General features: G+C 30.0%; 5 protein-coding genes across 5 annotated transcripts in view; 3 read left to right on the top strand and 2 right to left on the bottom strand.

Annotated features, from left to right (window-relative positions):
* Positions 1-349: 349 nt before the first annotated feature.
* LOC108775478 (transmembrane protein 50A) lies at positions 350-1,915 on the bottom strand. Its single transcript, XM_018541859.1, has 4 exons — positions 1,695-1,915; positions 1,331-1,437; positions 962-1,122; positions 350-695 (listed from the first exon to the last, which is right to left on the bottom strand). Exons 1-4 carry the CDS (start codon positions 1,791-1,793, stop codon positions 589-591), a joined length of 474 nt encoding a protein of 157 aa, XP_018397361.1. The 5' UTR covers positions 1,794-1,915; the 3' UTR covers positions 350-588.
* A 179-nt stretch (positions 1,916-2,094) lies between these two features.
* On the top strand, positions 2,095-4,093 carry Zfrp8 (Zinc finger protein RP-8). Its single transcript, XM_018541840.1, has 5 exons — positions 2,095-2,205; positions 2,291-2,656; positions 2,767-3,181; positions 3,241-3,343; positions 3,908-4,093. The coding sequence occupies exons 2-5, from the start codon at positions 2,293-2,295 to the stop codon at positions 4,091-4,093; spliced, it is 1,068 nt and encodes a 355-aa protein (XP_018397342.1). The 5' UTR covers positions 2,095-2,205; positions 2,291-2,292.
* Positions 4,094-5,235: 1,142 nt separating this feature from the next.
* LOC108775350 (terminal uridylyltransferase Tailor) lies at positions 5,236-10,429 on the bottom strand (the record flags this gene model as incomplete). The annotated part of the gene is made up of 6 exons (XM_018541680.1): positions 10,410-10,429; positions 8,879-9,206; positions 6,514-7,264; positions 6,053-6,260; positions 5,778-5,980; positions 5,236-5,612 (listed from the first exon to the last, which is right to left on the bottom strand). Coding segments are annotated over exons 1-6 (1,887 nt in total), but the record flags the coding sequence as incomplete, so codon positions are not given.
* On the top strand, positions 10,157-12,155 carry ND-24 (NADH dehydrogenase ubiquinone). Its single transcript, XM_018541767.1, has 4 exons — positions 10,157-10,463; positions 10,897-10,959; positions 11,393-11,851; positions 11,966-12,155. The coding sequence occupies exons 1-4, from the start codon at positions 10,428-10,430 to the stop codon at positions 12,137-12,139; spliced, it is 732 nt and encodes a 243-aa protein (XP_018397269.1). The 5' UTR covers positions 10,157-10,427; the 3' UTR covers positions 12,140-12,155.
* Positions 12,156-12,653: 498 nt separating this feature from the next.
* The window catches only part of Pms2 (mismatch repair endonuclease PMS2), a 3,747-nt gene continuing 674 nt past the window's right edge, over positions 12,654-15,726 (top strand). Inside the window, exons 1-4 of the mRNA XM_018541805.1 lie at positions 12,654-12,848; positions 13,277-13,436; positions 13,844-15,039; positions 15,396-15,645. Of these exons, the coding sequence (XP_018397307.1) occupies positions 12,762-12,848; positions 13,277-13,436; positions 13,844-15,039; positions 15,396-15,645 (1,693 nt within the window). The 5' untranslated portion in view covers positions 12,654-12,761. The remainder of the gene's footprint in view (positions 12,849-13,276; positions 13,437-13,843; positions 15,040-15,395; positions 15,646-15,726) is intronic.

Raw genomic sequence — 15,726 nt, 5'->3', positions numbered from 1 at the left:
AAGATTTATTCAAACTAATCTATAAAAAAAAAGCAATGTATATTAAGCAAAAAGAATTAATCAAATTGAAGAAAAGTATTTTGATGAAGTTATACTTTGTTCAATGCTTAAAAACGTTTTTTTTTCCTAGGAACATAGTTCATTTATTTAACTTTAATATATCAGATATTTGTAATTATCTTTCTTGTAAAAGTATCAAATAAAAGATACTGACAAAATGATGAAGAAGATACATAAATATGGGATCTGATAATGTACAGATCGAAAAGTTATCGATGCTATTTAAAATTATTAGCGTAGCGTAAATAGTGTATAGTTCTATCATACAAAAATCGATAATCTAGTCTCCTTACGTTTAAAGTAAATTATATATATGTATATTTATAACTTGTAATTGCTATCTGTTTTCATAAGTCCAATGGATATAAATAAAAATTGTCACATTTATAAGGAAATGTTTACAATAAGAAAAATTTGCTGCAATTGAATTTCACGCTTGGATGTTGATATGAGTTTTTCCAGCTGCGTTTCGTGCTGATTTGACTATGCGGCAATAAAAATATTTTACACCAACGGTACGCAGATTTATTAACCCCATTGATCCTCAGATCGACCAAATTTATATGTGAGTGAGCCCAGGAAAATGAATATATTCTGCAAGAACAATCCTACTCCTGGCCAATGATGTGGTGCGCCTATAAAAGAATAATAAATAAATTAATAAAGGATATAAATAAGGAAAATAAAAGAAATAAAAATAATTAAAGATATAACTATATGCATATTTATAATTCTGCAATGTATAAAGTCTAGTCTTTGTAGTCTAACTATTTAGTATGTACTCATTGTACTTAAAATGAAGTAGATATATATTTAAAGTTTGGCAAAGTGAAAAAGAAAGTTTCAATGTAGTCCAGTGCAATACAAGAATAGATTTATGTATATATTATACTATTATAACCTGCTGCTACAAAATTGGCAAACAAAATCCAACAGGCTGCTATTACTGCTGCAAATCCCATAACGAATCCAATAAACAGCCAACTTCGAGCACCTCTTGCTCCTAAACAACCACCATTGTAAGCTTCTCCTCTTATCTGCGCATTTGTCACTGAATTGACCCTAGAAGAATATAGAATTATTTTTCAAATTAACAACAATAAACATAATATGTATAACAATAAGGATTCTATTAGTGATTATATGATACATTTTATTGCAATATACCTTTACCAAAAATATTAAATATAATGATTAATAAAGTGCTTAAAAAAATATATTTTTGGCCAAAGTTTATACATACTATTGAAAATGTTATTAATATACTTACATGAAGAGTGATACAGTACCAAATACTCCACAAACATGGTATGCATTTGACATTTCATCAGGATATTTTGCGTGCGCGTCTATTATAAACCACCATCCTACAAAAAACTAAAACAGGGTTTCAGTAAGAATTTCGATTGCAGGAGGAAAGTTAATGTGAGAAATGTGAGTCATTAAAAGCATGCAACCTTTGTACAAGATAAATATTTACGATATTATACGATACTCCAAGGCTCAATAAAGAACCAAAGAAAGACAAGAGAGCATTATCAGAAATCGATGTTTATCGACAAATGTGTTTATGGGAAGTAGATGTGTTTGTTTATCGTGACAAAATGTCGTAGGTGTGAAACTCATGGATTTACCAGTGTGCCTGCGAGCATTGAAACGAGCGCGTTTCTCTTTTCGCCGCCCTCGAACCAGACGCAGGACGGCACCTGCATATTCTCGAAACAGGACGTCATCCTCACTGCGGCTTTTGAAAAACGCAGGGATTCTCAGCTGACTTTTACAGTTGGACAGATAAGCTAACCTTACAAGCAATGGCAATGACAGATATCAACATATACAACCGAGAGGTATAGGAGATAGGTAGCAGTGCCGAAGATTGCAACAGCAGCGCTATGAAAATGAGAGCGGCCATGCCCGGATAATTTATTTTGAAGCGCCTCTTTGTCCACAAAACGTGGACATTGAACTATGATCGTGTCGGTAATGTCCACGATTTTTTGGTTCGAATCTTCCCAATGATTATCGGTCCGTTAAACAAACAAAAACAGACAATAGCGTTTTGATACTGCGTGAAATGGCACTTAAGAGCACATGAGAACAACCACGTGAATTAGTCAAGTTTAGTTTGACATTTCGAGGTTTTAAGTGAGTGCCACACTATTCCTATTTGTAATCCATTGATCACATTGATGTGCAATTTCGATATTTTTTTTTGTTGTTGATTGATCAGCCATGGCAGTCGATCTGGGATTCGTGGAAAAATGTGAGAGTTGGCGACTCGAAAGCAGATTCTACCCTAATAAAGTAGGTGGCAAGCCGGCCTGGCTCGATCTGAAAAGTATTCTTGGTAAAGACGACTTGGAGTGCGATTACTGTGGTGATCCATGTGTGTTTCTCTGCCAAATTTATGCACCGTACGAAGAAGACTCTAACGCATTTCACAGAACTGTCTATATCTTTGTGTGCAAGAACGCCAATTGTTGTAGACCGAATCAGAATGGGAACCTAAAGGTCTTCCGATCGCAGCTAAGTAGAATAAATGATTTTTATCCGGCTGAACCACCTATGGAACAGAAGGACTGGAGAATGGATATTGGTATTATATTATGATACAAGCTATTTTTCTGTAGTAACTAATAAAATTGTATGGATTAAAATTGATGATTTTAATAGAAATATACAAGTAATAATTTGTTATCTTTGCAGATGTATCTCAATGGGTAAAAACATGCTGCGTATGTGGAATTTTAGCGCCTAATCACTGTGGCAAATGTAAAGTGGTCAATTATTGTTCTCGTGTACATCAAGTGTGTGATTGGAAGAATGGACATAAAGATATATGTGGTACTGAAGCAAAAAATGACAGTAGATTCCTGTTTCCTGAGTATGAGATTGTGATAGAGGATGACATCACTGTAATAGAAAATATCAAACAGAATGATCCTGATAGTGAACACAAAGAAATTGAAAAATACAATGCAATGATACAGGATGGCAAAGCTGGAACGTTTCAGAATGAAGATGTTAACAATGATTTACTACAGATGGCTAACGATGAAAAGGATAAAATGTTTGCAAAGTTTCGTTTAAAAATAGATGATTATCCAGATCAGATTTTAAGGTATGTCTCTTTAAACAGTTAAATTTATATTCATAGCTTAATTCGTATTTATTTGACAGATATGATAGAGGAGGAAAGGTTTTATATATTTCATCACATGGACAAATAACAGATGTACCAAAATGTCCAGAATGCAATGGCGATAGACAGTTTGAATTTCAAGTATGTTCATTCATATATAAGTGGAGTCAGGGGGTTGCACATTTATTATAAAATATAGTAATTTATATCTATGTGTGTATATACACAATATATTGTAAATTACATAATGTAAACTATGATCAATATTCATAGTTTGTTCTTATCTTGAAACTCTCTTAAGTAATGTTTTAAAATGTTAATACGGCTCTTCGATTGTCTTCGAACTTTTATATCGCTTATATCTTTTTATTTATAAATGTTAAAATCAAATATATTACTAATCATAAAATTTATTCACTTTTTCTTCTATTATGTTATCTAATTTATAATATTTTACTTTGCTTATATTGTCTAAAAATTGGGAAAAAATTGTGTAAACTTAATATAAATAATACATAAATATTCCGTGTAAACGTAATCTTGAAATATATGGCACAACCTTGAATGAAGTTTGAAAGTTTATTAAAATCATATTAAATTTAATAATATAAAATCACAGAAAAAATCTTTGCATACTTACAATTAATAAACTTGCTGTTTAACAAAATGTCATATTTTTATCTAATTTAAAAATATAATTTACAGATAATGCCGCAACTATTAAATTTTCTCGACTTAAAAGATGTTATGAAATGCCTTGATTGGGGAATATTGGCCGTTTTCACATGTAAACAATCTTGCATACCTAAGAATAAGTATATAAAAGAATATATATGGAAGCAAGACATTGTACAAGAAGAAAGTGAATCGAGAATAAATCAGAATATGTGACTACATTAAACTTTATTTGACATTAGAAGTCTTTTGCCTCTTCTTCTTACATCTTATTTTCGTTACAGAAAAGTAAACAGTCTATTTAAAAAAATTAAAATATTTCTTTTATGTATTTATTAAATACATAATCAATGTTTATTGTCCTATTTTATAATGTTATAATTTATCCAACAAAGAAATTACTTTTTTAATGATAACTTATTATCTGTATATATTTTCTATAATGACGGTGTATTCAGAGGGACGCTATTAACGTGATTTGTCATTTTATTTATCTATGTCATTTTATTTTTATTTTACGTCTAATGAAAGATAAAGATAGAATGATACAAATAGCATTAATAGCATATTTCTGATCGCAATATTACAAAACATGAAATACAACATACATAGTTTATATATTTTCTTTTGTATATAAAAATAGAACTTTGTCGAGGTAATTCTTTCCTGAAAGTAAGTATTTTTTGCTTTAAAAATCACATTATATATTACAATGATAATGGGATGATGGCAGTTTATTGTAACACTTATATTTAACGATACAACTGTCAAAGTTTATATAATAAGTAATATATAATCCATAAAATAAAATCAAATATAACAATCATAATACAGTTTATTTTCAGCAGAGAAAATGTAAAAAATTATATCAATAAAAACTTTTTAGGCTACAATTAACAATCTAGCTCAGTTATAAATTTTAAATGCAAAAGAAGTACATGTGTAAATGCACATTACATGTAAAGAATGAAATAAAATTATACAAAATATATATGTACGAATACAATTGATTCCATATAAATACAAAGGTAACATATATATGTGCGAATACAATTGATTCCCTTCACTTTAAAACTATGAAATAAGTAATTAAAATGGCTTTCTTAAAAATGTTATTTTATACAATATTTACGATTCTTTAAAAATACCGGTTACCACAATTATAATGCATTTTGCAAGCATTATAATGATCAATCTTATACACACACGCATATAAGATTATAGTTTCATTAGCAATGTTTCATTATAAACATTATAGTCGAAAGAAATAAAAAAATAATTGACTTCTTATATAAAATTACTCCTAAAAACGTGTCTTAAAAAAAAAATAATTTTATCTAATCTAATTTTTTTAAAAATGATTTAGCAGTAACGTTACATAATACTGATAAACTTTCATTACAATAGCGTTTAAAACGTTTAAGCATGAAAACTGACACAGCCTTCGTTAAATTATGTGAGAGATCATACGGATCTTGCACACACATAGGTGAATCAATACGAAAATATTCTGGGTTGTTCTTATGCAATTGTGTAATATAAAGTGCCATAGAATTAGGTAAAATCGACACTTCAGTAAAAGCTTTCTTTTGACATGTTTTACCTAATAATGGACATATGATGAGATGCATGTAATCGAAACCTCCGTAATATTCGAAAAATCCTATCAACAGTTTACGTATCGTTTGTTGCGGTATATTGATAAAAATAGTATCACTGACTCCAGTTTCCCAACCTAGAGTATAACAAGATAAATATCAGTATTATACCAATCCTAAAATATGTGTAAAATTACGATTTATTATTATGACAAAATAAGATTTTGTCCACAATTACAGACTCCATAAACTATAACGTGCTAGATACAATATATTAAATTAGAAATCTCTAAAATACTTACCAGAGATGATTTTTGACTGATTATGGGTTTTGATTAAGTCAGCAATACTCGGAATTTTAAATTTGACTTGCAAGTAAAAGATGACTAACCAAACAAGAGCGTAATTTGTTATTCCGTCAGGACCACTCAAACCCGCCAGCGACAGCCATTTTTTCAGAAACAGTGTCAATTTTTGACACGGTGGATATGCGGTATTAAAAGATCTAAATTTTTTAGTTATTTTGAAACATATTTCATGATACTTCTAAGAAGTACAATAATATTGTATTTCATACCTAATAAGCTTGGAATTTTCTACTGACAGACTATTCGTAAACGAGATATCGCACTGTAGTCCCGTTGATCTGTGCTTTACTTTTATTATAGGAGTTCTACTCCTGTCCAAAGTTAATTCTATATCCCAATTCTCATGCTCGGTACGTAAACAATTTTGAATCTGTTTACTCCTTTTCTTAATCGATTCAGGCTCGATACATTTGTCACCTAATATAAACATTATTTTTAATATCATTAATAGTTTTATATCATAATTTTTTCTTACATTTTTTTCCTACAAATTTTTTATGTACTTTTATTTTGATGAACTTTTGTTTTGAAAAGTATTAAAATCTGTTTAAAAAATCATTTCAAATATATAATACTTTGATAATAAAAAAATGTGTTATATCTATGATCTTTAGAAATATAATTGTTTAATAAATTTCGTATAGGTAAAATCAGAAATAAATATATTTACCGAAGTTAAGATATATGTCGATATCGCTGTTTGTTAACGCTAAACCAGTAACTCTTGAACCAAACGTGAATACTTCGACAGGAAGCTGATATGTTCCAAAGATGTGCTTCAAAGCATCTGTAAGTTGAGTCACTTTTGGATCATTTAATGCTTCGTTCGACAATTTGAACAGATCAGCAGAAATTTCGTTAACATTTCTCAACAATTTTTGCAGAGGTTGCGGCAGCGGAGTAACTGCGAAGTCATTACTTTTTTTTAGATACTGATGTACTTGTGTCTGACAGTGGTTTTCATAATTTGTACCGTCTTTATTATTAGTTTCATTTTTGTACCATAAAGTCGCACACGTTAAGCAAAAATCAAACCTCGAATTAATCTTATTTTTTATAACTTCTTCGTGCTTGTTATTAAGATGTTCCATAAATTTTATCTTCATTTTGAATTTTGTGTTGCAATCGACGCAAGCAAAGTACTGGATACTATACCATAAATTTTCAAATTCTTCCAATATGAACTCAACCTGACTACGCAATCGTTTACAATTGTTCTTGTGCAAAGGAGTACATATATGATTTTTAAAATCTATGTTAGATGTTACATTCTGAAATTTATATATATCACAAGCAAAACATTTGACATATGCAGGTTTTATTTTCACTAGCTGCTTTAATAGTTTCAAATGTTCTTTATTCTCATGTAGCATGTTAAATTGTATAATGTGTTTTTCAGAATTTATATGATCGTATATTGCCTGCGTATTACATAATTGCATACTGTCACACACAAGGCAAAGCATTTTGTCAAAATGTGGAACGAAAAATTCCAAATTCGATTTAATTTTCGTCAGTTTTCTTTTGTTGCAAACAAATATAATTTCTTCAAAGTCGAGAAAATCTTTCCTATATATTTTATTATAACGATCCAGAGCGCTCTTCTTACTTAACTTTGCAGACAATCGATTTGAGTCATAATTATTTTTTATTAATGTATTAATTTCTGCAAATATATCGAGAGATATAAAAAAGCTGGAATTATTTTCTTCATTTTGACTGATTCTATTATTTGTATCACTGGAATCCATTTCAGCTATTAAGTTATGATTGCCATATTGTCCTGTGTTTACTTGTGTTTTGTCAATGTTACGTTCCATTAATAATTCGTTGTCAATTGATACATTCTTTTTAGAAACTGGAGACTTTACTTCATGTTCATTTTTATTTATGATAAGCTTTTTTGATGTAGATACATTATGTATATACTTATATGTGAGAAAAATATTTTGAAAATGCTTCAAATGTCTTAACGTATTACATAAATGGTTAATTACGCCGTTGATTTCATAAACTGTACAATTACAGTCAAAGCAAACGTAAGTAAATGTTTTCGGCGTTTTTACTGCATTTTTACAAAGGGTTGTATAATGGTTTTTAATATATATCACAGGCTGCTCCTGAATTTTAATAGTTCCATTATTATTCTCAAAAGAGATCAGGCTTAAAAATTCAATTGGCTCTAAATAAATTTGTATATTTTTACAACCATCATACTCCCATCTCTTAATGTCAGTCAATGATTTTATATTTTCTTTGTGTTCATATTTCGAAAAATGAGCTTGTAATAACGCTATGCCATGTATTATCTTATTACAGAATGAACATTTAAACAGTGGATAATAAATATTGACGTTAAGATTTTTATTACTAGGCGACCAATTATAGATAAACCTTATAGAAAATATATTACTTTTGTGTATTATTCTTTCATGATTTATTACATCATCCTGCTCGACCATTTGATTACATTGATCGCAAGTATACTTTGCTACAGTTTCTGTGTGTTCTGGCCATATGGTTCCATCGAATTTTTTATTATTTAATTGTAATGGCCTAAGAGTTTTCCTTTCCTCTTCTAACTTTATAATGCATATTTGATGATTAGAATTTTGCTTTTTTAAAAGTACAGATACAGCGGACTTATGGTTCTTACATATCATATGATCTTTTATAGTAGTTCTATAGATAAATGTATCACACAAACAACAAAAAGCCATATGAATACAGCCTTTATTTTGCAGACCCTCATTAATACTATCATTATTATAAGACTTTAATGAAATTGTACTTTTCTCTTCTGCTTTAAAGCTACTTGGAAGATTTCTAATTAAATCACTTTTATTTTGTACATCAGCAGATATATTTTGATTATTAATCGTATTATTATTTAAATTTGGTTTATCTGCAGGTTTTCCCAGTACAACACTAGCATTTACGTATTTTTTACTACATTGGGTCGTGTGCTTATGTCTTTTTCCAACTGAATGTTCATAAAAATGATTTAAAGAAGGCAGAGAACATTGGCAAGATACACAAAAATAATCTTGCAGTATATGATCCTGATTTGCTGTTTCATGATTTAATGATTCACTACAATTTGTATCCGATAATTTAATAGATTTTGATAGATCAAAAAAATCTGGTATGTATATGCCACTATCTGGATGAACTTCTTGTAAATGACAAATCATATCTGACAAGTTTTGTAACATAGACTCACACAGATGACAGTACCATTGTCCATTGTATATATGTATTGTATATATTGTATGTTGTATTAAAAGATGTTTATACGTTTTTGCTTTCTCCATTAATGCATAAGGCACATTTGTAATAGTTTCATTTGTTATCTGCATAGAACTGTTTGATGTATCTTTCGTTATTAATGTATTCTTACTGATTGACTGTACTATTGCATTTGATTCAACTTTATGTTTCATTGAATTATCTATAGAAGCATTGTTTTGTTTATTACTTATATTGTCATTTGACTTTTGCTGCTTTGTAGAATGCTTTAATATAGATTTAGAACTTATACATTTGCGGTGATTTTCTTCTTTTAAATGTTGAGAAAAAACATGTAAAGAAGATATTGAACTTTGACAATATAGACAGAAATAATCTTGCTGTATTTCTCTTACTATAATACCCTGATTTACTAACTGCATACAATTATTTTTTGTCAAGTTGGTTTTATTTAGGAAATCAAACATTTGACTGCTGATAGACGAGTGAGCTTCTTTGATATGACGCTTTCCTTTTTTGGAGTTTTGTAATGTTATCTTGCACAGATAACAATACAGTTGTCCATTATAAACCGTTATATGTTGCTCGAGAAAACGTTTGTATTTCATTTTAACGAGTTTTATGTTATGCTTATTCCTCTCATGTACAACAACAAATTTCTGTAATAAAATAATAGGCATATCTAATATATTCTAAGCTAAAATTTACATGGTCGATGAGGAGATAAATAACACGATGCAGTCGATTGTGATAGCCTTTTTTTAAAGCTAAATCAGTGTGCATAATGTATCGTTTATCCTTGTAGCTCACTACATGTTAAACAAGGATAATTGATTCACATCATGCAGAACGCACCTTTAGATACGCAATTAGGTTAAGTCAGATTAAATTATATTTAACCTATTTCATACTGCTGTAGCATTTTGCAACTTCTAACTCGACTGCATCCAAGAGAATGAGAAAAACTTTTTATTGATTTCAAAATTTAATTTCTAAAAAGCGTCAGCAAATGAAAGTTGACGTACCTGAAATTGGTAATTATTTAGTTTAGCTCACTCCAGCACCGAATTTGATGACATTAATTTGTGACTCATTTGACGTGCTTTTGATTTTTGTGGAACTTCTTATTCTTCCTCCTTTTTTAGTGCAGTTGCAATTCTGCAGTCTGCAATACTTGCAACGTACGAACAATAAAATAACGAGATATAGTGGGGATAGTCTGAGTCTGACGTGATAATCAACGAGGGAATGCTTGGTAGTGGTTGATATCAATTGACGTTTGTCTGACGAAGTGCGACAAGAATTTTATCGTCTCACCTGTCGTTCAGCATCGACATGCTGGTGTCTCTACGTCGAGCTTGCGGGCTCTTCGTAAGTGATTATTTCTTGGAAATTCATATCGCTGTATTCATGTTTACTTCTCTACATTAATACCTAACCTCAAATACCTTATATAATCTTCAATTTTTAATTGTATTGACTCTAGAAACACTTTCTTTTATAATGTAAATTACTTGTCTTTTTTTTTATTGGAAGATCATGATTTATTTAATATAAAACATGCATATCTTGTATTTAGTAACTTTACCTTATTTACCTTGTGTTCTTAGCCTTTTGCTTCTGTTAATTTTACATAAATTTATAAGATAATGAATAAAAAGGCATAAAAGATAAAAACGTTGGCACGTTCAAAAGCACAAAGCAAAAAAAGATTTCTTTAGCTTGTAAAGTTCAACAATCTGTCACTTAATTTACTTACCGTTTAATCTATCACTCATATTTAATTTAATTCTATCTTTGACAGATTCCAAGAAGTATTAGGGGAATGCAAACAACAGCAAATCATGCGTCAGATCAGCTATTTATTGTAAGTATTTCTATATAGTATAACTATACAGAACACAAGAAAATGTTAGGAGACAATTCTTTGTTGAAAATTAAGGAGAGATCTTTCATATAAACGCCTACTCTTATATTTTTCTCTGAAGAGTTACAGTCTACAGGTAAAAATTAAGTTTTTATTAATTTTTTTTCAAATTTTAGACATATGTAAAAAATTAAATTTTGTGAACATTTTTCATTATTAAAAAGAAAACTAAAAAAAAAAAATCTAATTTTTACTTCTTCCTTTGAAGAAATGTAATTTGTCAGGAAGAGATATAGAAGTATATAAAAAACTTTTAATTTTCAACAAAGAATCATTTCCTAATGGCTTTCGCACCTACTTAGAAACATCTTGTACAATAAATAACAATAACAATTACTTTCAATCAGGATATTATATAATATTTAAATTTTAGCACAGAGACAGTGAGCAAGACAATCCTAACATACCATTCGAGTTCAATGAGGCAAACACGAAACGGATCGAGGCACTTCTCGCGATCTATCCTGAAGGCCACAAGCGCGGTGCCATGATACCTCTGTTGGACTTGGCACAACGTCAACACGGCTGGCTGCCCATCTCTGCCATGCACAAAGTCGCCGAGATATTGGACGTGCCGCGCATGAGAGTGTACGAAGTAGCCACGTTCTACACGATGTTCAATCGCAAGCCCATGGGCAAATATCATGTACAGATTTGCACTTGCACTCCATGCTGGCTGAGAGACTCTGACTCGATAGTTAATGCCGTGACGAAAGCTACAAACTGTAAACTTGGAGATACCTCCGCGGATAAGCTGTTCACCGTCTCGGAAGTGGAGTGTCTTGGTGCTTGCGCCAATGCTCCAATGTTTCAAGTAAACGACGATTATTATGTACGTATGTTTATTATCATTTTCTTTTATTTGATATTTATTTTTTTAAAGAACAATGGTAATTTTAAGCAAAAATGATGCCGTTTTATTTCTGTGTCTCTTTTTCTTTTGTAGGAGGATTTGACTCCGGAGACTGCGACAACTATAATAAATGCTTTCAAGAAGGGTGAGAGGCCACCACCAGGCCCACAGAATTCTCCAAGATTCGCAGCTGATCCTGCTGGTGGACTTACGTCGTTAACGACTCCGCCACCAGGTCCTGGATTTGGAGTTAGGTCGGATTTGTAAAATATACGTTTTTAATAAGGTGTAGTGTACATTAATAAATGTATAAAATAATTATTAATAAATATATGAAAGTAATAGATTATTTTGTTGATACATTTTTATGTGCTTAAATCATGCATACATATAATTTTACGTTTGCTCAATATATGAAATAATTTTATATGTCTCAAATGTGAATCTAGATTTATTTTTTCTTGATTACAGCTAATTTTTATTTAAAAAATAAAGCTTTGAATCAAATAATTACAAATTATAAATCTAGGTATTGTTTTAAAAGAAATACAGTTTTGTTTTTATAATTCTTGTAACTCAGGAATTTTATAATGTATGAAATATTTTATATTACTATGTATATAAAAATGTATTACATAAAATTATAATTATTATTATTAAATATATACTTTATACCATTATTAAATTCTACAATAACTTAAACATCAAGCAGCAAAGAAGTTAAAATACTCTCCAATAATTCCTTATGTTACGCTACGGTTAACGGCTGTAGGACGTATACGACATAATGGACGCGCACATTTCGAGTGATTTCGAGTTTATAGTTACTAACGCAATTTCATGGTGTTAATATTCGTGACGCCGAGTATATGTGCAGACAAGACGAACTATGGATGAACCTGTTGCAACGACTGAAAAGTCGAAGAAGATAGAAGCTATAAACAAAGAAACGATCCATCATATCTGCTCTGGCCAGGTGAGGTTAAGTATGTAATTAATAAAAAGAACATAAGTAAGCGTGAATGTAAAAACAATCAATATGTATACAATATATATACAATTTCATATTATTTTACAATTTATTGTTTATACAATTTATAATTTATATTTTTATTGTACAATTTTTTAAATATTTTTATTTTTTAATTGTAATTGTAAAGCAGTATTGTCCAAGATTTGTAAATCTGGGGTTTGATGTATATTACCATTCACGCCTGTTATCCTTTTTTTATGTCTATCTTCATTGAGAAAAAGAAAAACAATAAATATGAGCTTTATAAATTTATGGATAATATTGCTTTACAACTATAATTGAAAAATAAAAATATAATTAAAACAATTGTAAAGTATTGTAAAGTAATATCTCTTATAAGAAAAGATACTATGTTACAAATATTTTATTAGGTGGTGCTCGATCTTATGATCGCAATTAAAGAGTTAGTGGAGAATAGTCTGGATAGTGGTGCTACAGTGATCGATGTTAAACTTGCTGATTATGGTAAAACTTGCATTAGTGTCAACGACAATGGCAGTGGCGTTTCGGAACAAGACTTTGAAGGCTTAGGTAGCCCCATAAATTACGAAATAATAAACAATAGTTGGAATAATTCATTTATTTCGCGTTTTAACAAAAATTAGTTTAGTTTAGAATTTAATTTAAAATAAATCTATTAAAGAAATTAAAGAGAAATATTAAAAGAACAAAAATAGTAATTATGGTATAAGTGCTGAATGTTTAAACTTTTCTTGGAGTCACTCTCAGTTTATAATTGATGATTTGATTTAAGATATTATTAACATTTATCGATTCAATGGATCCAAATATGAAAGATCTAATTACAGTGCTGTTGCTTACATTTGCTTACATTTTACCTTTTAATATAATATGTTAGTATTATAAATCATATGAGTCCAGTAGAGATAATTATCTTAATAGTATCTTAATACAGCAACCCTTTTTTCATTCATCAGGCTTAAAACATCACACCTCGAAGCTTCGGGAATTCACAGATTTGACTGAAGTAAATACATTTGGCTTCCGTGGCGAAGCATTGAGTTCATTGTGCGCCTTGTCCGAGTTGAGCATTGTTACCAGGCATGGAATGAGTAAACATGGTTTTAAATTGGAATTTGACAAGAACGGCTTGCTTACAAAGAAGGAACCGTGTGCCAGAGAAAAAGGTACCACAGTGCATGTAAGGAACATATTCAAAAATCTACCCGTGAGAGCGAAGGAGTTTCAGAAAAATCTGAAGAAAGAATACGCGCGCGCTATCCAAGTCTTGTACAATTACTGTTTAGTGTCTACCAATGTCAAGATTACATGTTCCAATTTAATAGCGGGTAAATCGCCCAATCTTATTGTGGCCACTAGAAGTACCGATAATGTTCTGAACAATGTCAATTCTGTATTTGGCAAGAAGTCTTTGAACGGAATCGTTAAACTCGAATTACAACCTCCGGACGAAACAGTATTACAAGAATACAATTTGCCTAATGATATTACTGTAGATTTCGATTGGGAGTGTTACGTGAGCACTTGCGATCATACAGTCGGACGTTCTTCGCCCGATCGACAATTTTTTTATGTGAACGGTCGGCCGTGTGATCTCACAAAGATCAGTAAATTGGTCAACAGTGTATATCATAAATACAACAATAAACAGTATCCATTTGTCTTTTTTAATATAAAATTAGACCGGCAATGTGCCGACGTTAATGTTACTCCCGATAAAAGGACAATATTTGTTACGCAAGAACGCCTCATATTAGCGACATTAAAATTCAGTTTAACTGCAAAATGGGACAAATTGCAAGGGAATTTTACAGTCAAGACTTTGACAGAGTTAAATTTTGGTTTGAAAAGGACAATTTCGTCTAGTCATATGCAACCACCAGCTAAAAGATTACAAGTATCACCTTCTGCATCGTATATTACGAAAGAAAGTGATATTCAGACTAATATTAAATCAATGAAAAAACCTGTAGATATTGACATGGTGATAAGTATAATAACAATAAAAGAAAAATTAATCGAAAAAGTGAATGTCGCTAAAACACCTTCTAGTACTGCTAAAAGAATAAAATATAGAGTACAAATGGAAGCTAATCAAGGCGAAGCTGAAAAAGAACTGCAAAAAGAATTAACAAAAGATTCATTTGGCAAAGTTAGTAATGTATATATAAAAAATGTACATATAATTTTCATTGGATAATTGTTTACTATACATCGCTTATTTGCTTTAACGATATAACTAAAAAATTATCATTTTGCAATTGCTTTAAAAAATGTGTGTGTGAAAAAATAAAGTATATATTTTTATTCCTCTACAATCAATTGTTTCATCAAAAAATTAATATCACAAAATTATAATGATTCAAACTCATTTTCTAGAAAACTTTGCTCTTTGAATTGTATCATTGTTGTAGCAAATGAGCGAGATATGTAATATACTTCATTATATATACCATTATTAAATTTATAATTTACTATGTAATTTTCATTAACGTCGAAACATTATAGATGGAGATAATAGGTCAGTTTAATCTTGGTTTCATAATAGCTCGTTTGGAGGACGATTTATTTATTATCGACCAACACGCCACTGACGAAAAATTTCGCTTCGAGAAGCTCAGTAATGAAACAAAGCTGAAAACTCAGAAGCTTATTGTACCAAAATCGCTGAATTTCTCTGCATTAAATGAAACGATACTTATAGAACATCAACAAATATTCGAAGATAATGGATTTACCTTTAATATTAATAAGCAAGGTATGTATTTAATTCCTATAATTTTTATTATTTTACAATTAGTTCTAGATTCATTATTTTATTAAAAAAAAAAAAAAAAAA

Source organism: Cyphomyrmex costatus, unplaced genomic scaffold (genome assembly GCF_001594065.2).
Source record: "Cyphomyrmex costatus isolate MS0001 unplaced genomic scaffold, Ccosl1.0 scaffold30, whole genome shotgun sequence".
Taxonomy (NCBI): domain Eukaryota; kingdom Metazoa; phylum Arthropoda; class Insecta; order Hymenoptera; family Formicidae; genus Cyphomyrmex; species Cyphomyrmex costatus.
The sequence above is the reverse complement of the archived record's forward strand: the minus strand, read 5'-3'. Positions and strand labels throughout refer to the sequence as shown.

Bases quoted from the DNA above. Each gene is read 5' to 3' on its own strand.
- LOC108775478 (XM_018541859.1), bottom strand. From the start codon at position 1,793: ATGACGTCCTGTTTCGAGAATATGCAGGTGCCGTCCTGCGTCTGGTTC. The intron at 1,438-1,694 runs GTAAATCCATGA...ACCCTGTTTTAG, and splicing joins CAATGCTCGCAGGCACACTG to TTTTTTGTAGGATGGTGGTT. The intron at 1,123-1,330 runs GTAAGTATATTA...ATATTCTTCTAG, and splicing joins GGTACTGTATCACTCTTCAT to GGTCAATTCAGTGACAAATG.
- Zfrp8 (XM_018541840.1), top strand. From the start codon at position 2,293: ATGGCAGTCGATCTGGGATTCGTGGAAAAATGTGAGAGTTGGCGACTC. The intron at 2,657-2,766 runs GTATTATATTAT...TTATCTTTGCAG, and splicing joins GGACTGGAGAATGGATATTG to ATGTATCTCAATGGGTAAAA. The intron at 3,182-3,240 runs GTATGTCTCTTT...TTTATTTGACAG, and splicing joins TATCCAGATCAGATTTTAAG to ATATGATAGAGGAGGAAAGG.
- ND-24 (XM_018541767.1), top strand. From the start codon at position 10,428: ATGCTGGTGTCTCTACGTCGAGCTTGCGGGCTCTTC. The intron at 10,960-11,392 runs GTAAGTATTTCT...TTTAAATTTTAG, and splicing joins CGTCAGATCAGCTATTTATT to CACAGAGACAGTGAGCAAGA. The intron at 11,852-11,965 runs GTACGTATGTTT...TTTCTTTTGTAG, and splicing joins AAGTAAACGACGATTATTAT to GAGGATTTGACTCCGGAGAC.